Raw genomic sequence first — 22,272 nt, 5'->3', positions numbered from 1 at the left:
CACAGCTCCAGGCTGGCAGAGAGGAAATGAAAGGGATGTTTTTAATGGTGGTGGGAAGAAGATCCTCTTTCCAGCTTGACTCCACTGTCCTCGCATGGTGGGGTTTAGGAGGGGGGCACTTCTCTTTAATGCAAGCGGGAGCTTCACACCTAGGCAGGCTTATCATTCACCAACAATATACCTTGGTCGGAAAATACCTGCAGGGCCTCTGAGGCTCCCTTTGCTTCTTCCTCCCTCCCCAGAACCTGCAGCTTCTGATCTCCTGGGTAGGTTGACAGAGGCTGGTCCTGCAAACCTAGAGAGGATAGAAGGAGGAAGATGGACGGTTAACCTGGTCAGGCTGTCTCCCGCCACCTCTGACTGTTCTCTCCCAGGACCCTCAGAGAGATCTGGTGAGTTCCAGGGAATGGTGATGGGGACCTGGGGAGATGTTGGGGGTGAGGAAACTCCCCTGGCAAGACAACGAGGAAGGCTGCAGGGCAAGAGCTCCGGGTTGGCAGAGATAAAAGGTAGACAGAAAAGGAAATGTTTTTAATGGTGATGTGAAGAAGATTCATTTTCAGGCAGGACTCCTTTCTTCTCTGGTGGGGTTCAGGAGGAAGACACCCCACTTTTACCATGGAAACTGTGAGTGGGAACTCTACTCATAAGGAGGCTTCCACAGCCTCCGTATGATCCATTTTCGGGTCACTGCTATGCCTGCCATGCCCTGAAGGCTGGAAGGAAGACCTGCGCTCTGCTGCAAGGCCCATTTCCACCTGGCCTAGAGGGTGGAGCCCAGACTCCCCTTCAACAGCCAAAAGAGGCTCCTGGGAGGCCCCTGGGACATTGCTCGAGCATCTCTTAGGTTGGGGCAAATGGCAAAAATGCTTTATAATGTTTAAAACAGTTCTAGTTTTGGTTCCTCTGCTTTGTTTTCATCGAGTTGGTGTTGGTTAAATGTTTATTTGGCACAGGTAGGTAGCCGTGTTGGTCTGGCGTAAAAATAAACAAAATCCTTCCAGTAGCACCTTAGAGACCAACTAAGTTTGTCATTGGTATGAGCTTTCGTGTGCATGCACACTTCTTCTGATACATTGAAACAGAAGTCACCAGTCCCTTATGTATAGTCAGGGGGTGGGGGTATTGGGTGATTGGCTGATAGGAATGGTAAACCTGTTGATGAATTGGTCCTGCAGGAAAAAGCAAGGGGTGAGGTGCTAAAGAAAGCTTTATCATGTATAATGAGATAAGAATCCAGTGTCCTTATTCAGACCAGGTCTCTCCATGGTTTTAAGCTTGGTAATGAGTTGCAATTCAGCAACTTCTCTTTCCAGTCTGTTTCTGACATTTTTCTGTAATAAGACAGCTACTTTGAGATCTTGTATAGATTGTCCTGGGAGACTGAAGTGTTCTCCTACTGGTTTCTCTGTCTTGTGATTTCTGATGTCAGATTTATGTCCATTTATCCTTTGGCGTAGGGTTTGGCCTGTTTGTCCAATATAGAGAGCTGAAGGGCACCGTTGGCATTTGATGGCATACACAATGTTAGAAGATGAGCAATTGAATAGTCCTGAGATGGTATGTTTTATGTTGTTGGGGCCAGTAATGGTGTTGTCCGGGTGTATGTGGCAGCAAAGTTGGCATCTGGGTTTATTGCAGGCTCTGGTACCAGTGTCCATGTTAAGTCTGGTGGTGGTATTATTGTGGGTGAGGAGTTGTTTAAGATGGGGTGGCTGGCTGTATGCAGTGTTCTGTTATTTTTTTGGGGGGGTCTGTCTTGCAGCAAGTTCTCTCTGGGTATCAGTCTGGCTCTGTTGATCTGTTGTTTAACTTCATCAGGTGGATATTTTAGTTCTAAAAAGGTTTGCTGTAGATCTCTTAGGTGAGAGTCTCTGTAGAGTTGGAACAGATGCGGCCGTAACGTAGGGCCTGGCTGTATATGATGGATTGTTTGGTATGTTTGGGATGGTAGCTAGAAGCATGTAGATATGTTTGTTGGTCAGTTGGTTTTCCGTATAGGGTGGTGCCTATACGCCCATCCTGTATTTTTATAGTAGTGTCCAAAAAGTGTGTTTCTTGCATAGATTGGTTCATTGTTAGGTTGATGGTGGGGTGAAATTCATTGAATGTCTGGTGGAAGGTGTCCAGGGTCTGTTGACCATGTGTCCAGTTAATAAAAAATATTGTCAATGTATCGTAGGTACAAGAGAGGTTTGAGTGGGTAGGAGTTTAGGAAACTCCTAAATCTGTTCTAAATCTGCCATGAAGATGTTGGCATACTGTGGGGCCATGCGGGTGCCCATGGCTGTGCCGCTGATCTGGAGGAACAGGTCATCACCAAATTTGAAGTGGTTGTGGGTAAGGACAAATTGGCAGAGTTTGGTAGCAAAGTCCGCTGTGATTTGTTTATTTGGCGTTAGTGGTTAATTTAATTTGGTATAACTGTAAACCGTTTATTACTGCTGTTATTGTTATTCTAACTGTTATTGTTATTGTTGGTTCCTTTGTTGCCTGTATAGGATATTCTGTTGTTATGTTTGATGTTTTGTTGTGTTTTCATATATGCTGTTAGCCGCACAGGGTGGCTGTGGGAACCCAACCAGATTGTGGGATATAAATTTTATATATATGTCCCATTTGGGCTTCTGCAGGGGCAGGAGAATATCTAGGGCAGAGGAAGCCCTGCAGCTTCTCTGAGGCTCCAGCTTGTTTAGGCTTCTGAGCTCCTCCGGAAGGATGAAAGAGGCTGATCCTCTTTCACCCTCTTTCTGCTAACAACAACACCTTGAAGATCCCGGGTGTAGTGGTGACTTTCTAGTGATCTATGGAAGGGAATCAGGTACTCATAATTATGTGTGCCTGTAGAGGATGTCTGAGCTTGGTGGCTCCCTTGATATACCTCTGCTGCCTGAATTATGAAAATCCTGGTCTTGGACATAGGTTTCTGGGATGATTACTGACTCCATCTCTTTCCACCTTTAAAACACGTTTCAGTCTGGGTTGCAAGAAACAGGGCTGTGTTGCCATTTGTTTCATGCCTGGCTGTAAAACATTTGGCTCAATAGATCTGGGTAAAAGGGCATCTGTTAATCTTCCTTCCTTCCTGTTAGCCTTTGAAAAGCTGACAAACCTGTTTTCTGACAAGACACTGTTAATCTATGCAGGAATTCCTGGGCCCCTCTTTCCTTTCTTTAGATGTAGTTTCTTTGAAGTCCAGGAAGTCTTTTTAGCATCTTAGTGTTAGTTCCAGATTCTCCCAACAGTATCAGATTCAAGGTGGGAGGAAACCTGGGAGGGGTTTTAGAACTTAGGATGAATTCTATTGGATGATTTGAATTTTTGTAACTTTTGATATTGTAATAAAAAGATCTGGCGAAGGGGAAGAGAGTGGCACTTTCCCTCCAAGAGATTTGCTGGTTGAATCTTTGGTCCTTTGTCTTTGTTTTCAATGTGGTATTCCCACACCCGGGCCCCAGGGAAATTAGACTGGCCTTGACTAGAGCCAGGGCCTTTTCGGCCATTGCCCCAGCCTGGTGGAACGCTCTCCCACAAGAGACCAGGGCTCTGTGGGATTTGACATGTTACCGCAGGGCCTGCAAGACGGAACTTTTGGGCAGGATGCCGTTCGACTTACTTTCCTTTGTGTAAAACAAGCCCCAAGGAGGCGGTAAAACAAGCCCAAAGGTGGCCCCCAACCCGCTCACAGGTCCTGTATGATCAGTGGAAACAGTTGGTCCTGGCAAGTATTAACCAATCTCAATTCCAACCTGATAATTGCCACCTGCTTAGATTTTAACTTGTCTAAATTAATTTTAAGATGTATTTTAATTTAGTGATGTCTGTTTTTATGCATCTTGTATTTTCTTAATGATGTTAGCCACTCTGGGTCTGGCCTTGGCCGGAGAGGGCGGGCTACAAAAGTTGTTGTTGTTGTTCTTATTGTTATTATTATTATTCTCATTATTATTCTCCTGCAGGGCTAGCGAGGATGGAAGGGGGAAGATGGACGGTTGACCTGGTCAGGCTGTCTCCCACAACCTTCGAATGTTCCCTCCCAGGATCCTCAGTGGGATCTGGTGAGTTGCAGGGAATGGAGAGGGGGACCTGGGGAGATGTTGGGGGTGAGGAAGCCCCCCCCCCCCCCGGGCAAGAAAGCGAGGAAGGTTGCAGGGCCAGAGTTCTGGGGTGTGAAAGATAAAAGGTAGAAAAGGAAAGGAATGTTTTTCACTGCTGGAATGGGAGCAGGATTTTTCTTGGGGGGCAGGACTTCTGTTAGGGGGGCAGAACCGGCGTAATTGGTCAGATAAGTATTTCTAATGTTTTACTTGGTCTGGGGGTTGCCCCCCCCTCCTTGGCTACACCAATGAATACAGCAACTTCCATAGTATAATGTCGTGTTGGGTCCTCATTCTGACACTGGCTGGTAGCTGCACCGATTGCCAGATGAGGGACTGAATGGGCAGATTTTTTCGGTTTGCAGCAGCCAAGCTGCCAGGTCAGCAGTGAGAGACTTGTGGGTCATGGCTGCAGTCCCTCTCTAGCCCATATAGCCATCTTTTTCAAACCCTGTCCTGCTGCCCTACATATGTGGCCTCAGGGGTGGGACGGGTGAGGATGTGACTGCAAAGGATATTATCAGGAGCCTGAAAGTGCAGCGCTGATTGTTCCTTGGCACTTGAGACTGTCTGTCAGTGCAGGTCAGCTGATGGTGGCTAATGGATTGAGGTTGAATCCTGACAAGACAGAAGTACTGCTTTTGGGGGGTAGGGGGCATTTTGGTGTGGAGACTCCCTGGTCCTGAATGGGATAACTGTGCCCTTGAAGAACCAAGTAATAATAATAATAATTTATTATTTATACCCCGGCCATCTGGCCGGGTTCCCCCAGCCACTCTGGGCGGCTTCCAACAAAACAGAAATTCTAAAATACAGAAATCCATCAAACATTAAAATACAGAAATCCATCAAACATTAAAAGCTTCCCTAAACAGGGCTGCCTTGAGATGCCTTCTAAAGGTCTGGTAATTGTTCTTCTCTTTGACCTCTAGTGGGAGGGCATTCCACAGGGTGGGTGCCACTACCGAGAAGGCCCTCTGCCTGGTTCCCTGTAACTTGGCTTCTCGTAGTGAGGGAACCGCCAGAAGGCCCTCGGCGCTGGACCTCAGTGTCCGGGCAGAACGATGGGGGTGGAGACGCTCCTTCAGGTATACCGGACCGAGGCCGTTTAGGGCTTTAAAGGTCAACACCAACACTTTGAATTGTGCTCGGAAACGTACTGGGAGCCAATGTAGGTCTTTCAGGACCGGTGTTATGTGGTCTCGGCGGCCGCTCCCAGTCACCAGTCTAGCGGCCGCATTCTAGGCCGCATTCAAGTGCACAGCCTGGGAGTCATTTTGGACTCACAGTTGTCCATGGAGGCGCTGGTCCATTCTGTGTCTTGGGCAGCTGTCTACCAGCTCCATCTTTCCTTCTTTCCTTCTTTCCTTCTTTCCTTCTTTCCTTCTTTCCTTCTTTCCTTCCTTCCTTCCTTCCTTCCTTCCACCCACCCTGTGGAACGCCCTCCCATCAGATGTCAAAGAGAAAAACAGCTAGCAGATTTTTAGAAGACACCTGAAGGCAGCCCTGTTTAGAGAGGCTTTTAATGTTTAATCAATTATTTTATTTCATTTTTCTGTTGGAAGCCGGCCAGAGTGGCTGGGGAAACCTAGCCAGACGGGTGGGGTATAAATAAATTATTATTATTATTATTGTTGTTGTTGTTGTTATTGTTATTATTTTCTTATTATTATTATTTCCTTCTTTCCTTCTTTCTTTCTTCATTCAATTTCTCAACATATGTTTGTGTAGAGTCATATATTACTTGCTTTCTTTTTGCATATGTATATATGATAGCTGGACTTTGTCTTGTTTCTAAATAAAAATAATAAAAATAAAATGTGCCAGTGTGAGTAGATTAATATGGCGGGAAGGTAAACAGTGTTTCTGTGCGCTCTGGTTTCTGTCACGGTGTTCTGCTGTGCCAGAAGCGGTTTAGTCCAGCTGGCCACATGACGCAGAAAGCTGTCTGTGGACAAACATTGGTTACCTCGTCCTGAAAGTGAGATGAGCAACACAACCCCATAGTCACCTTTGACTGGACTTAACCATCCAGGGGTCTGTTACCTTCATAAATGCTGTAAGCTGCCCCTTGTGGCTGGGGAATAACTAATAAAATCATCATCATCATATGTTACAGAAAGTCTCACTAGGATTGTGATTCGCATTACATTTTTAATTGTGATTTTCCCTTAACTTTAGCAGGTGATGAACAGGACAGTCATCGTACTCTGGTTTCATCAGAAAGTAAATCTAGCTTGAACTCACACTGCAGAATCCACACAGAGGAGAAACCGTGTAAATGTTTGGTGTGTGGAAAGAGCTTCAGTGACAGCTCAGGCCTAAAATCACATGAAAGAATTCACGCCGGACAGGAATCATACAAATGCTTACAATGTGGAAAGGGTTTCAATCACCACTCAAACCTTAAAAGACATCACAAAGTCCACTCTGAGGAGAAACCGTTTACCTGCTTTGAGTGTGGGAAGAGATTCAGTCACAACAGAAACCTTACACAACATCAAAAAATTCACACAGGGGAGAAACCGTATACCTGTTTTGACTGTGGAAAGAGTTTCCGTTACAGCTCAGGTCTTCAAACTCATCAAAGAATTCACACAGGGGAGAAACAGTATAAATGTTTGGAGTGCGGAATGAGCTTTGCTCACAGCTCAAGCCTTACATCTCATCAAAGAATTCACACTGGGGAGAAATCTTATAAATGTTCTGAGTGTGGAAGGAGATTTGCTCACCGTGCTAACCTTACTTCACATAAGAGAACCCACACAGGGGAGAAACCATATAAATGCTTGGAATGTGGAAAGAGCTTCAGTCAGAGTCCACACCTTACTTCACATAAGAGAACTCACACTGGTGAGAAGCCGTATAAATGCTTTGAGTGTGGGAAGGGCTTCAGTCAGAGTTCACACCTTACTGTGCATGAGCGAATCCATACAGGGGAAAAACCATATAAATGTGTGACGTGTGGAAAGAGCTTTAGTAACCACACATACCTTGTTTGCCATCGCAGAATCCATACAGGAGAGAGGCCATATAAGTGCTTTGAGTGTGGAATGGGCTTCCACCAGGGTACAAGCCTTCGTATACATCAAAAAATCCACAGAGGTGAAAAACCGTATGCATGTTTTGAGTGTGGAAAGAGCTTCACACAAAGCTCATCCCTTGCATCTCATCAAAAAACTCACAGAGGGGACAAGCAGTATGCATGTTTTGAGTGTGGGAAGAGATTCAGATGCAACAGAAACCTTACACAACATCAAAAAATTCACACAGGGGAGAAACCGTATACCTGTTTTGACTGTGGAAAGAGTTTCCGTTACAGCTCAGGTCTTCAAACTCATCAAAGAATTCACACAGGAGAGAAATCATATAAATGTTTGGAGTGTGGAATGAGCTTCGCTCAAAGTGCTACCCTTACTTCACATAAGAGAACCCACACAGGGGAGAAACCATATAAATGCTTGGAATGTGGAAAGAGCTTCAGCCACAGTTCACACCTTAGTTCACATAAGAGAACTCACACTGGTGAGAAGCCATATAAATGCTTTGAGTGTGGGAAGAGCTTCAGTCAGAGTTCACACCTTACTGTGCATGAGCGAATCCATACAGGGGAAAAACCATATAAATGTGTGACGTGTGGAAAGAGCTTTAGTAACCACACATACCTTGTTTGCCATCGCAGAATCCATACAGGAGAGAAGCCATATAAGTGCTTTGAGTGTGGAAAGAACTTCACCCAGGGTACAAGCCTTCGTATACATCAAAAAATCCACAGAGGTGAAAAACCGTATGCATGTTTTGAGTGTGGAAAGAGTTTCACTCGAAGCTCAACCCTTGCATCTCATCAAAAAACTCACAGAGGGGACAAGCAGTATGCATGTTTTGAGTGTGGAAAGAGCTTCAATCACAGCTCAAGCCTTCATTATCATAAAAGAATTCACACAGGAGAGAAACCATATAAGTGCCTTGAGTGTGGAAAGAGATTTGCACGTGGATCTACGCTTACTTCTCATAAAAGAACTCACATGGGATAAACCATATAAATGCTTGGAGAAGGAGGCAACATTCCTTGAGTTAATTCCAACTCTTTGTTAGTTACAAGCAGAAGTAAGGGCAACTAATTCAGATTAACACCATCAGCTTCTGTTTCCCTACCTTTATAGAATGAGTTAAAATGCTATATTCCTAACCATATTGGATTGTTTTTTTAAAAAAGGAAGGGGGAAATCAAGTTCCCATTAGTGTTTTCATTTTGTTCTTCTTGACATACAAATTCATCATGCCATTCCTAAAAGCTCTAATGGAAATGGGAAGAATTAAAGCAATGAACAGCTTCATTTTAGGGAGAAAGTGAATAAAATTGGATATATATTTTTTAAAAAAACTTATTTCTTGAATGTTGAATATTTATATGCAGAATGATAAAAAGTACAAAAATGCAGATACTATAGACGTTAATGGATAAAGGAATAAATTCACAATAAACAATCCCTGTGTTCCTGTGTGTGTATATGGGGAGAGAGGAAGGAGGGCAGGCAAGTGTATCTGAAGGAAGGCCTCGTGGTCTCAAGGAATCTGCTGATGCCACATGCACCACTAACCCAGAAGCTGTTCTGTGGTCCACGTGGTTTAACAAGGTCTCAGGATTTATATCAGAGGGAGATGGAACCCCAGTTTGTAATCTGGACCCATGGAACTTTCTGAGTCATCTCTAAGGGAAGCCCCATAAAGAATATATTGCGATTATCCAGCCCGGAAATTACCAGAGTTTGGAGTGCAGTTGCCAAGTGACTTCTGTCCAAAAGGGGGCATAGCTGGAAAATCTGCAGAGGTGAGGAAAGGCCATGGGGGGCAACCAGTGGGAGTGGAGAGGAGCCCCTCCAAAGTTTGGGAGGGAAGATCTTGAGAGGCCAGGGGCTGATCTGGATTGGAAAGCAGTAAATAAAATTGGCTTAGGACCCTCGTACCTACGGGACCGCCTCTCCCGGTATGCCCCGCAGGTGACATTAAGGTCCACAAATAATAACATACTGGAGATCCCGAGTCACAACATGGTTAGGCTGGCCTCGACCAGGACCAGGGCCTTCTTAGTACTAGCCCCGACCTGGTGGAATGCTCTCTCTCAGGAAACTAGGGCCCAGCGGGAATTTGTCATCTTTTTGTAGGGCCTGCAAGACGGAGCTGTTCCGCTTAGCCTTTGGACTAACTCAGTCTGGCCCCAGTGTTACCTTCCCCTAAGGCTTTATCCTACAGATATTTAAATGAGGTTGCACTTGTAGATTCCTAATTTTAAAATCGAATCTTAACATTGTATTTAATCTGCATTTTAATTGAATGGTTTTTTATGCTTGCTTTGATATTCTTGTTAGCCGCCCTGAGCTCGGTCTTGACTGGGAAGGGCGGGGTATAAATAAAATTATTATTATTATTATTATTATTATTATTATTATTATTATTATTATTATTATTATAAACATTTCTTTTATATCCAAGCATAGACATGATAGAAACTCAGCAAGAGCTGAGATACTGTTTTTAATAGAACAGAATGAATTGTAAGAACGAAATTTAAGAGACCTATTAGACGAGAAAATAAAGATAATCAGCCCAAGAGCTACCGAGAAAGTGCATATATTACTAAGCCTTAAACCATGGGTAGGCAAACGAAGGCCTGTGGGCCGGATCCGGTCCAATCACCTTCTAAATCCAGCCCGCAGATGGTCCAGGAATCAGCACGTTTTTACATGTGTAGAATGTGTGCTTTTATTTAAAACTAGCTGGCCTTGCACAAATTGCGGTGGTCTGTGAAATGGAGGGTAATAGCCCCCCTTCAGATCCCCCCAAGCCCCAGAGTCCCCCTGTTTTACCCCTGTGAATCCCCCCACCCTGTTTGTGGGTGTGGCGTGGACTCCATGGGGAGGGAGGTGGTATAGGAGGAGGAGCTGAGGGAATAACGCCACTTGAGGGCGCTGTTTTAGTTTGTGGAAAAGCAGGTTTGTACCTGTGCAGGTATGAGATGTGAGGCATCCGAGGTTCTGCAAACACTCGGGAAGTGGCATGGATCGTTGTGTCCAAATTTCAGGGCGATCGGTCAAGCGGTTACTGAGAAAAGTGGAGCCCACAGTTGCTACCCATGGTCTGAGGGATGGTGGACCGGCCCCCTGCTGAAAAGGTTTGCTGACCCCTAAACAAAACTTTCACAAATCCAACCTTGTTAGGAAGCACACTAAATTGACAGCCTTTATAGCATGTTTTACCTAAAGGTTGGGGTAAGTCATTCTACACTCCAAGCAGGGATCCAAGGAGTTGCTTCTGTCAACCGAAGGGAAAGTTCTGCTGTAAATGTTCTTTGTCACTGAGCTGTGGGATGTGGTGGTGGTGGAGAACCCTCTCGTGATGGTGTTTGGGGCGGCATCCATGCTGAGGCTGCCTCAAATAGGCCTGTGTGGGACTTCATGGCCTTCTCGACAACCATGGGGCTGTCTCAGGGTCCCAGTGGCCCAACGCATGTGGCTGAAACGGCTTTTTTCAGCCAGAACTCACAGGAACTCCGTTCCGGCCCTTCTCAGGTAGGTGCCATTGCCATTAGAAGAGAAGGCGTTCGCGGTGAGTTCCAGCATCTCTTGTTCTGGAAAAATAGTACTGGGCTGAACATATCCTCAATTAGTCCTCCTCTCCATCCCAAAAAGAAAGTGTGGATTGGAAGCCACCTAGAGTGGCTGGGGGAACCTAGTCAGGAGGCATGTAAATAAATTATTATTGGTGATACTTAATTGATGGATTGGGGGGGGGGGCTATTTGTGAGTATTGTGATGGGTGGACAATTTTCTGCTGATGTTTGGGCTGAATATGGCTACTCCACTGGGAAAGGTTTCCCTCCTCCTATTTCCCCTTTGTAGTTTAGAAACTTACCTTGAACCTGAAAGTCAGCCAAGCCCTTTCTAGTTCCACATTTTCTGTGTCTTGTGAAATCCTCTTTACTAAATGACCCAAACGTCAGGTGGAATCCTAAATGTTTCTGCATCAAAGGTGCCGGGTCTGTTTTTATAGGCGAACATCAGACTACCTGGCTTCAAATAATCTAATGTGATTTCATGCCCAATAATACTTTTTACATTATTATGTCTCTGGTGTTCAGTGCTAGTGGTGCTCCATTTAATAATGCTTTTTTTAAAAAAAAAATTGGTGAGGAGATTCAGGCCCAATAAAGATGATCGCCTTGTTGCTCCTTCCACCTGCTGGAAAACGAAATTGTTGGAGAAGCGATGGAGGAAATTGTTCGAATGATGAGACAAATCCCGGAGGGGGGGGTCCTTTTAGGGTGCAACAGATTGTAATGGATTGCTTTGAAATACTGTAACTTCAGATGGGGGGGGAGGAAACACCCCCAACCTCCCTGTATTTTGCCAGAACAAAGGTAGCAACCCTATTTAATGGAGTCCCCTGAGAGGGGGGTTGGGAGCAATACTGGCTCTTCAAGGGTTAAAGGCTGCGCTGATATTACGACAGAGGATTTCCTGGGGGAGGGAGAGAGTGTCACTTCCTCCTCCCTTTGTCAAACGTGCGAGGGAGGAGATTCGGCAGAGCGGAAGACTGCATTTTGCAAGGTAGGAAAAGGGGTGGTTTTTTGCGGGGGTGTGTGTTTTTTTGCGGGGCGGGGGGCTCCCGTGTCAGAGCAGCTGCTTTCCAGGAGAGAAGCCCTCTGGAAGAGGAGCATGCATGGGGTTGCACCCCACAATTGAGCCCCGAAAGAGCAAAGGGCCCCGAGGGCTGCAGGGAAGCCCCAGGAGGAGAGCAAGGCAAGAAGGCAAGGCGGCGGGGGGGGGGGAGAAGCAGTTGTGGGGTGGAGCAGGAAACCCCCCCCCCCAAAGGAAAGGAGGCAGGATGGCTTGGGGAAGAGGAGGAGGAGGGATGTTTTGGAGAAAGAGGGGTCAATTCTGGGTAGAGAGGGCAGGATTAGGCGAATGAGGGTGCCCTTGGGGCTTGGAGGGGGGCTTTCTGCCTGCTGAGGAGATGCTCTGTCCCTTGAGCTACAGCCCCTTCCCTAATGTGGGGTTGGGGGAGGAGGAGTAATGGAGGGGGGCAGCCCTGTCACAGCTCCAGGCTGGCAGAGAGGAAAGGAAAGGGATGTTTTTAATGGTGGGAGGGTGGGAGGAAGATCCTCTTTCCGGCTTGACTCCACTGTCCTCGCATGGTGGGGTTCAGGAGGGGGGCACTTCTCTTTTACCAAGAAAACTGCAAGTGGGAGCTCCACACCTAGGCAGGCTTATCATTCACCAACAAAGTATCTTGGGCGGAAAATACCTCTTTTACTGAAAGTGGGAGCTTCACACCTCTGAGGCTCCCTTTGCTTCTACCTCCCTCTCAGAAACCTGCAGCTTCTGAGCTCCTCATGAAGGATGAAAGAGGCTGGTCCTGCAAGCCTGGCGAGGATGGAAGGAGGAAGATGGACGGTTGACCTGGTCAGGCTGTCTCCCACAACCTCTGACTGTTCTCTCCCAGGACCCTCAGAGAGATCTGGTGAGTTCCAGGGAATGGAGATGGGGACGTGGGGAGATGTTGGGGGTGAGGAAACTCCCCTGGCAAGAAAAGGAGGAAGGCTGCAGGGCAAGAGCTCCGGGTTGGCAGAGATAAAAGGTAGACAGAAAAGGAAATGTTTTTAATGGTGATGTGAAGAAGACTCATTTTCAGGCAGGACTCCTTTCTTCTCTGGTGGGGTTCAGGAGGAAGACACCCCACTTTTACAATGGAAACTGTGAGTGGGAGCTCTACACATAAGGAGGCCTCCACAGCCTCTTTATGATCTACTTTCAGGTCACTGCTATGCCTGCCATGCCCTGAAGGCTGGAAGGAAGACCTGCGCTCTGCTGCAAGGCCCATTTCCACCTGGCCTAGGGGGTGGAGCCCAGACTCCCCTTCAACAGCCAGAAGAGGCTCCTGGGGGGCCACTGGGACACTCGGGTTGGGGAAAATGGCAAAAATGTTTTATAATGTTTAAAGCAGTTCTAGTTTTGGTTCCTCTGTTTTGTTTTCATTGAGTTGGTGTTGGTTAAATGTTTATTTGGCACAGGTAGGTAGCCGTGTTGGTCTGGTGTAGTCAAAACAAAAATAAACAAAATCCTTCCAGTAGCACCTTAGAGACCAACTAAGTTTGTCATAGTATGAGCTTTTGTGTGCCTGCACACTTCTTCAGATACACTGAAACAGAAGTCACCAGACCCTTATGTATAGTCAGGGGGTGGGGGTATTGGGTGATTGGCTGATAGGAATGGTAAACCTGTTGATGAATTGGTCCTGCAGGAAAAAGCAAGGGGTGAGGTGCTAAAGAAAGCTTTATCATGTATAATGAGATAAGAATCCAGTGTCCTTATCCAGACCAGGTCTCCATGGTTTTAAGCCTGGTAATGAGTTGCAATTCAGCAACTTCTCTTTCCAGATGTTTCTGAAAATAAAACAGCTGCTTTGAGATCTTGTATAGAATGTCCTGGGAGACTGAAGTGTTCTCCTACTGGTTTCTCTGTCTTGTGATTCCTGATGTCAGATTTATGTCCATTTATCCTTTGGCATAGGGTTTGGCCTGTTTGTCCAATATAGAGAGCTGAAGGGCACCGTTGGCATTTGATGGCATACACAATGTTAGAAGATGAGCAATTGAATAGTCCTGAGATGGTATGTTTTATGTTGTTGGGGCCAGTAATGGTGTTGTCCGGGTGTATGTGGCAGCAAAGTTGGCATCTGGGTTTATTGCAGGCTCTGGTACCAGTGTCCATGTTAAGTCTGGTGGTGGTATTATTGTGGGTGAGGAGTTGTTTAAGATGGGGTGGCTGGCTGTATGCAATGAAAGGTCTTCCTCCCAGAGCTTGAGAAAGAGAGCTGTCATTGTCTAGGAGAGGTTGTAGATTTCTGATGATGCGCTGTACTGTTTTAGCTTGGGAGCTGTATGTGATAACTAGTGGTGTTCTGTTATTTTCTTTTTTGGGTCTGTCTTGCAGAAAGTTCTCTCTAGGTATCAGTCTGGCTCTGTTGATCTGTTGTTTAACTTCATCGGGTGGATATTTTAGTTCTTAAAAGGTTTGCTGTAGATGAGAGTCTTGCTGTAGATGAGAGTCTTAGGTGAGAGTCTCTGTCTGTAGAGTTGGAACAGATGCGTCCCTAACGTAGGGCCTGGCTGTATACAATGGATTTTTTGGTAGACTCCTAGATCCTTTTCACATGTACTGCTCTCAAGCCAGGTGTCTCCCATCCTGTATTTGTGCCTTTCATTTTTTTTGCCCAAGTGTAGGCTTGGATTGGGGGCTTTCTGCCTGCTGAGCAGATGCTCTGTCCCTTGAGCTACAGCCCCTTCCCCTAATGTGGGGTTGGGGGAGGAGGAGGAATGGAGAGAGGCAGCCCTGTCACAGCTCCAGGCTGGCAGAGAGGAAATGAAAGGGATGTTTTTAATGGTGGTGGGAAGAAGATCCTCTTTCCGGCTTGACTCCACTGTCCTCGCATGGTGGGGTTTAGGAGGGGGGCACTTCTCTTTAATGCAAGCGGGAGCTTCACACCTAGGCAGGCTTATCATTCACCAACAATATACCTTGGTCGGAAAATACCTGCAGGGCCTCTGAGGCTCCCTTTGCTTCTTCCTCCCTCCCCAGAACCTGCAGCTTCTGATCTCCTGGGTAGGTTGACAGAGGCTGGTCCTGCAAACCTAGAGAGGATAGAAGGAGGAAGATGGACGGTTAACCTGGTCAGGCTGTCTCCCGCCACCTCTGACTGTTCTCTCCCAGGACCCTCAGAGAGATCTGGTGAGTTCCAGGGAATGGTGATGGGGACCTGGGGAGATGTTGGGGGTGAGGAAACTCCCCTGGCAAGACAACGAGGAAGGCTGCAGGGCAAGAGCTCCGGGTTGGCAGAGATAAAAGGTAGACAGAAAAGGAAATGTTTTTAATGGTGATGTGAAGAAGATTCATTTTCAGGCAGGACTCCTTTCTTCTCTGGTGGGGTTCAGGAGGAAGACACCCCACTTTTACCATGGAAACTGTGAGTGGGAACTCTACACATAAGGAGGCTTCCACAGCCTCCGTATGATCCATTTTCGGGTCACTGCTATGCCTGCCATGCCCTGAAGGCTGGAAGGAAGACCTGCGCTCTGCTGCAAGGCCCATTTCCACCTGGCCTAGAGGGTGGAGCCCAGACTCCCCTTCAACAGCCAAAAGAGGCTCCTGGGAGGCCCCTGGGACATTGCTCGAGCATCTCTTAGGTTGGGGCAAATGGCAAAAATGCTTTATAATGTTTAAAACAGTTCTAGTTTTGGTTCCTCTGCTTTGTTTTCATCGAGTTGGTGTTGGTTAAATGTTTATTTGGCACAGGTAGGTAGCCGTGTTGGTCTGGCGTAAAAATAAACAAAATCCTTCCAGTAGCACCTTAGAGACCAACTAAGTTTGTCATTGGTATGAGCTTTCGTGTGCATGCACACTTCTTCTGATACATTGAAACAGAAGTCACCAGTCCCTTATGTATAGTCAGGGGGTGGGGGTATTGGGTGATTGGCTGATAGGAATGGTAAACCTGTTGATGAATTGGTCCTGCAGGAAAAAGCAAGGGGTGAGGTGCTAAAGAAAGCTTTATCATGTATAATGAGATAAGAATCCAGTGTCCTTATTCAGACCAGGTCTCTCCATGGTTTTAAGCTTGGTAATGAGTTGCAATTCAGCAACTTCTCTTTCCAGTCTGTTTCTGACATTTTTCTGTAATAAGACAGCTACTTTGAGATCTTGTATAGATTGTCCTGGGAGACTGAAGTGTTCTCCTACTGGTTTCTCTGTCTTGTGATTTCTGATGTCAGATTTATGTCCATTTATCCTTTGGCGTAGGGTTTGGCCTGTTTGTCCAATATAGAGAGCTGAAGGGCACCGTTGGCATTTGATGGCATACACAATGTTAGAAGATGAGCAATTGAATAGTCCTGAGATGGTATGTTTTATGTTGTTGGGGCCAGTAATGGTGTTGTCCGGGTGTATGTGGCAGCAAAGTTGGCATCTGGGTTTATTGCAGGCTCTGGTACCAGTGTCCATGTTAAGTCTGGTGGTGGTATTATTGTGGGTGAGGAGTTGTTTAAGATGGGGTGGCTGGCTGTATGCAGTGTTCTGTTATTTTTTGGGGGGGGTCTGTCTTGCAGCAAGTTCTCTCTGGGTATCAGTCTGGCTCTGTTGATCTGTTGTTTAACTTCATCAGGTGGATATTTTAGTTCTAAAAAGGTTTGCTGTAGATCTCTTAGGTGAGAGTCTCTGTAGAGTTGGAACAGATGCGGCCGTAACGTAGGGCCTGGCTGTATATGATGGATTGTTTGGTATGTTTGGGATGGTAGCTAGAAGCATGTAGATATGTTTGTTGGTCAGTTGGTTTTCCGTATAGGGTGGTGCCTATACGCCCATCCTGTATTTTTATAGTAGTGTCCAAAAAGTGTGTTTCTTGCATAGATTGGTTCATTGTTAGGTTGATGGTGGGGTGAAATTCATTGAATGTCTGGTGGAAGGTGTCCAGGGTCTGTTGACCATGTGTCCAGTTAATAAAAAATATTGTCAATGTATCGTAGGTACAAGAGAGGTTTGAGTGGGTAGGAGTTTAGGAAACTCCTAAATCTGTTCTAAATCTGCCATGAAGATGTTGGCATACTGTGGGGCCATGCGGGTGCCCATGGCTGTGCCGCTGATCTGGAGGAACAGGTCATCACCAAATTTGAAGTGGTTGTGGGTAAGGACAAATTGGCAGAGTTTGGTAGCAAAGTCCGCTGTGATTTGTTTATTTGGCGTTAGTGGTTAATTTAATTTGGTATAACTGTAAACCGTTTATTACTGCTGTTATTGTTATTCTAACTGTTATTGTTATTGTTGGTTCCTTTGTTGCCTGTATAGGATATTCTGTTGTTATGTTTGATGTTTTGTTGTGTTTTCATATATGCTGTTAGCCGCACAGGGTGGCTGTGGGAACCCAACCAGATTGTGGGATATAAATTTTATATATATGTCCCATTTGGGCTTCTGCAGGGGCAGGAGAATATCTAGGGCAGAGGAAGCCCTGCAGCTTCTCTGAGGCTCCAGCTTGTTTAGGCTTCTGAGCTCCTCCGGAAGGATGAAAGAGGCTGATCCTCTTTCACCCTCTTTCTGCTAACAACAACACCTTGAAGATCCTGGGCCCCAGGGAAATTAGACTGGCCTTGACTAGAGCCAGGGCCTTTTCGGCCATGGCCCCAGCCTGGTGGAACGCTCTCCCACCAGGATTTGACATGTTACCGCAGGGCCTGCAAGACGGAACTGTTCCGCAAGGCCTTTGTCCAGGATGCCGTTTGACTTACTTTCCTTTGTGTAAAACAAGCCCGAAGGAGGCCCCCAACCCGCTCACAGGTCCTTGTATGATCAGTGGAAACAGTTGGTCCTGGCAAGTATTAACCAATCTCACTTCCAACCTGATAATTGCCACCTGCTTAGATTTTAACTTGTCTGAATTAATTTTAAGATGTATTTTAATTTAGTGATGTCTGTTTTTATGCATCTTGTGTTTTCTTAATGATGTTAGCCACTCTGGGTCTGGCCTCGGCCGGAGAGGGCGGGCTACAAAAGTTGTTGTTGTTGTTCTTATTGTTATTATTATTATTCTCATTATTATTCTCCTGCAGACCTAGCGAGGATGGAAGGGGGAAGATGGACGGTTGACCTGGTCAGGCTGCCTCCCACAACCTTTGAATGTTCCCTCCCAGGATCCTCAGTGGGATCTGGTGAGTTGCAGGGAATGGAGATGGGGACCTGGGGAGATGTTGGGGGTGAGGAAGCCCCCCTGGCAAGAAAACGAGGAAGGTTGCAGGGCAAGAGTTCTGGGTTGTGAAAGATAAAAGGTAGAAAAGGAAAGGAATGTTTTTCACTGCTGGAATGGGTGCAGGATTTTTCTTGGGGGGGGGGGCAGGACTTCTGTTAGGGGGGCAGAACCGGCGTAATTGGACAGATAAGTATTTCTAATGTTTTACTTGGTCTGGGGGCTGCCCCCCCCCCCCGGCTACACCCATGAATGCAGTGACTTCCATAGTATAATGTCATGTTGGGTCCTGATTCTGACACTGGTTAGTAGTTGAAGTGATTGCCAGATGAGGGACTGAATGGGCAGGTTTTTTCGGTTTGCAGTAGCCAAGCTGCCAGGTCAGCAGTGAGAGACTTGTGGGTCATGGCAGCAGTCCCTCTCTAGCCCAGAAAACCATTTTCCTCAAACCGTGTCCTGCTACCCTATATATGTGGCCTCAGGGGTGGGACGGGTGAGGATGTGACTGCAAAGGATATTATCAGGAGCCTGAAAGTGCAGCGCTGATTGTTCCTTGGCACTTGAGACTGTCTGTCAGTGCAGGTCAGCTGATGGTGGCTAATGGATTGAGGTTGAATCCTGACAAGACAGAAGTACTGCTTTTGGGGGGTAGGGGGCATTTTGGTGTGGAGACTCCCTGGTGCTGAATGGGATAACTGTGCCCTTGAAGAACCAGGTGCACAGCCTGGGAGTCATTTTGGACCCACAGTTGTCCATGGAGGCGCTGGTCAATTCTGTGTCTTGGGCAGCTGTCTACCAGCTCCATCTTTCTTTCTTTCTTTCTTTCTTTCTTTCTTTCTTTCTTTCTTTCTTTCTTTCCTTCCTTCCTTCCTTCCTTCCTTCCTTCCTTCCTTCCTTCCTTCCTTCCTTCCTTCCTTCCACCCTGTGGAACGCCCTCCCATCAGATGTCAAAGAGAAAAACTGCTAGCAGATTTTTAGAAGACATCTGAAGGCAGCCCTGTTTAGAGAGGCTTTTAATGTTTAATCAATTATTTTATTTCATTTTTCTGTTGGAAGCCGCCATATAATATTCTTTCCTTCTTTCCTTCTTCCTTCAATTTCTGAATATATGTTTGTTTAGAGTCATATATTACTTGTTTTCTTTTTGCATATGTATATGATTGATAGACTTTTTTATGTGCCAATGTGAGTAGATAAATAGGTACCGCTATGGCGGGAAGGTAAACAGTGTCTCTGTGCGCTCTGGTATCTGTCACAGTGTTTTGCTGCGCAAGAAGTGGTTTAGTCCTGCTGGCCACATGACGCAGAAAGTTGTCTGCGCAAACACTGGTTCCCTCGGCCTGAAAGTGAGATGAGCACCACAACCCCATAGTCACCTTTGACTGGACTTAACCACCCAGGGGTCCTTGACCTTGACCTTTATATATGCTGTAAACTACCCCGTGTGGCTGGGCAAACCCAGCCAGATGGTTGGAGAATAAATAATAAAATCATCATCATCATATGTTACAGAAAGTCTCACTAGGATTGTGATTTACATTACATTTTTAATTGTGATTTTCCCTTAACTTTAGCAGGTGAAGAACACAACAGTCATCGTTCTTGGGACTCATCAGAAAGAACGAAACATAATGTCAAAGGAAAGACCGTTCAAGATCAACAAGAAACTGGACCACAAGAGAAAAACCAAGAAGAGATTGGGAGGAATAATGGTCTTCTTATGCAGACTGATAACGGCCATCGAATCCCATTCCAGAAGGGGAAGAGAACAAATGATAGCTCGTTATGTGCCAAAACATTGACAGTTAATCTAGCTTGAACTCACACTGCAGAATCCACGCAGAGGAGAAACCAAGTAAATGCTTGGTGTGTGGAAAAAACTTCAGTGACAGCTCAGGCCTAAGATCACATGAAAGAATTCACGCCGGACAGGAATCATACAAATGCTTACAATGTGGAAAGGGTTTCAATGGCCACTCAAACCTTAAAAGACATCACAAAGTCCACTCTGAGGAGAAACCGTATACCTGTTTTGAGTGTGGAAAGAGTTTCAATCACCACTCAAGCCTTAAATCGCATCAACGAATTCACACAGGGGAGAAACCGTATACCTGTTTTGACTGTGGAAAGAGTTTCCGTTGCAGCACAGGTCTTCTAATTCATCGCAGAATTCACACAGGGGAGAAACAGTATAAATGTTTGGAGTGCGGAATGAGCTTCGCTCACAGCTCGAGCCTTACATCTCATCAAAGAATTCACACAGGAGAGAAATCATATAAATGTTCGGAGTGCGGAAGGAGATTTGCTCACCGTGCTAACCTTACTTCACATAAGAGAACCCACACAGGGGAGAAACCATATAAATGCTTGGAATGTGGAAAGAGCTTCAGCCAGAGTCCACACCTTACTTCACATAAGAGAACTCACACTGGTGAGAAGCCGTATAAATGCTTTGAGTGTGGGAAGAGCTTCAGTCAGAGTTCACACCTTACTGTGCATGAGCGAATCCATACAGGAAAAAAACCATATAAATGTGTGACATGTGGAAAGAGCTTTAGTAACTGCACATACCTTGTTTGCCATCGCAGAATCCATACAGGAGAGAAGCCATATAAGTGCTTTGAGTGTGGAAAGAGTTTCAGCCAGGGTACAAGCCTTACATCTCATCAAAAAACTCACAGAGGGGACAAGCAGTATGCATGTCTTGAGTGTGGAAAGAGCTTCAATCACAACTCAAACCTTACATATCATCAAAGAATTCACACAGGGGAGAAACCATATACTTGTTTTGAGTGTGGAATGAACTTCACTAACAGCACAAGCCTTAATTCTCATCAAAGAATTCACACGGGTGAAACCGTATAAATGTTTGGAGTGTGGAAAGAGATTTGCACAGGGATTTAGCCTTATCATAAAAGAACTCACTTGGAATAAACCATATATATGTTTGGAATGTGGGAAAAGATTTGGTCAGATTTCACAACTCATTTTGTATAAGTGAATCAAGATGAAAGAAACATTTAGATGTTTTTAATGAGGATAGCACTTTAATTAGAAGGGCTCACCTTAAGAGCTAGTATGCGGTGTTTGGGCCCAATAGCAGTTCCTCTGTCCAAGATTCTCCTACACATCTGGAAAAAACCTCATTGTCTCTGTGCGATGAACTGCTCCTTCAGAGCAAGTGAGATTAATCCTGTTTAATCTAGCTTCAAAGAGAGAGTGTGATACTATCATAAATTACCGCATAATTATCTCTGTTGACAGAGTGCTGGCAACTGTTTGATAGTCAGCTATTCTCTTTTGTCTAGATTAGTTTTTTATTGTATTATGAAAAGCCTTAATAAAATCCTATTTATTAAAAAGTTATGTAAAAATTATGCTATTTTCTGCCTTTTTTTGACTTTTTTCTTCCTTTGGAATGTTCCTTTAAATTACAGAATTAATCTGATAATTGATCATGTTTGTTTTTGCCTTGGCTGACAGTGAGATAAGCAATGTAGGTTTAAGTGGAAGCCAAGCTGTAGAGGAACAGAGAAAGGCTCTAGTTACAATGAAAACAGGGCAGGATGGAAATTATCCTTCTCTCAGCCACCCTTTCACTGGCTGTCCCATTTACTCTTTCCACCTCCTGCTGGCTCTCCAACGGGACCCTATTTTGGACAGAGGTCACTTGGCAACTGCGCTCCAGGCTCTGGGAACTTCCAGGCTGCGTTACTGCAATGTCTTCTATTTGGAACTTCCCTGAAAGATGACTCAGAAACTTCCATGTGTCCAGATTACTGGCTGGGGTTCCATCTCCCTCTGATATAAATCCTGAGACCTTGTTAAACCACGTGGACCACAGTACAGGGTTGTTGTTGCAAAGGTAACAGGCGAGAAGAGAAACCAGCAAGAAGCGGGAGGTGCAAATGTATCATTTCAGCTTCACAGACCCTGCAGAGACACAAAACTGGTGCCAAGCCCACCCTACTCCATCACAATCGCTTAACTGCAAAATGGCACATTCCTGATATTCCTGCCACGAGTTTAAAGCGAATGGGGAGCAGTTATTTCAGTTGATAGAGTTGAGAGGGGTTTTCGGGAGCGTGAGCGTGTGGGTAGTATTAGTGGATCTTAGAGTGTTCTGAGGAGTTTACTAGAATTATATTATCTAGCCAGTCTTATATGAAACTAAGAATATGATCTAAGAGCTTATACACATGAAACCATTACGCATTTTACATGTCCTCTAGTTTAATAAAGCTTTCTTAAATGTTACGTTAAAAACGAATGTGCCTTGTTATTCCAGTGAAGTATCCTAACTCAAAAGGGTGGTGACTGTAGAGAGGAGGTTAGACTAAACCTGAGGAGCAGGAAAATAGTTTAAAACCTCAAGGTCAAGCCC

At 45.5% G+C, this 22,272-nt stretch overlaps 1 protein-coding gene across 1 annotated transcript; it reads left to right on the top strand.

The window, feature by feature from the left end:
* Positions 1 to 242: 242 nt before the first annotated feature.
* LOC118081438 (uncharacterized) lies at positions 243 to 21,265 on the top strand. Its single transcript, XM_060269114.2, is given in 7 exon segments — positions 243 to 392; positions 3,960 to 4,058; positions 6,279 to 8,127; positions 8,129 to 8,187; positions 12,476 to 12,550; positions 14,735 to 14,884; positions 19,696 to 21,265. Coding segments are annotated over 6 exon segments (3,279 nt in total). The 5' UTR covers positions 243 to 392; positions 3,960 to 3,970; the 3' UTR covers positions 20,754 to 21,265.
* The last annotated feature ends 1,007 nt before the right edge of the window (positions 21,266 to 22,272 follow it).

Source organism: Zootoca vivipara, chromosome 2 (assembly GCF_965207765.1).
Source record: "Zootoca vivipara chromosome 2, rZooViv2.hap1.1, whole genome shotgun sequence".
NCBI lineage: Eukaryota > Metazoa > Chordata > Lepidosauria > Squamata > Lacertidae > Zootoca > Zootoca vivipara.
The sequence above is the reverse complement of the archived record's forward strand: the minus strand, read 5'-3'. Positions and strand labels throughout refer to the sequence as shown.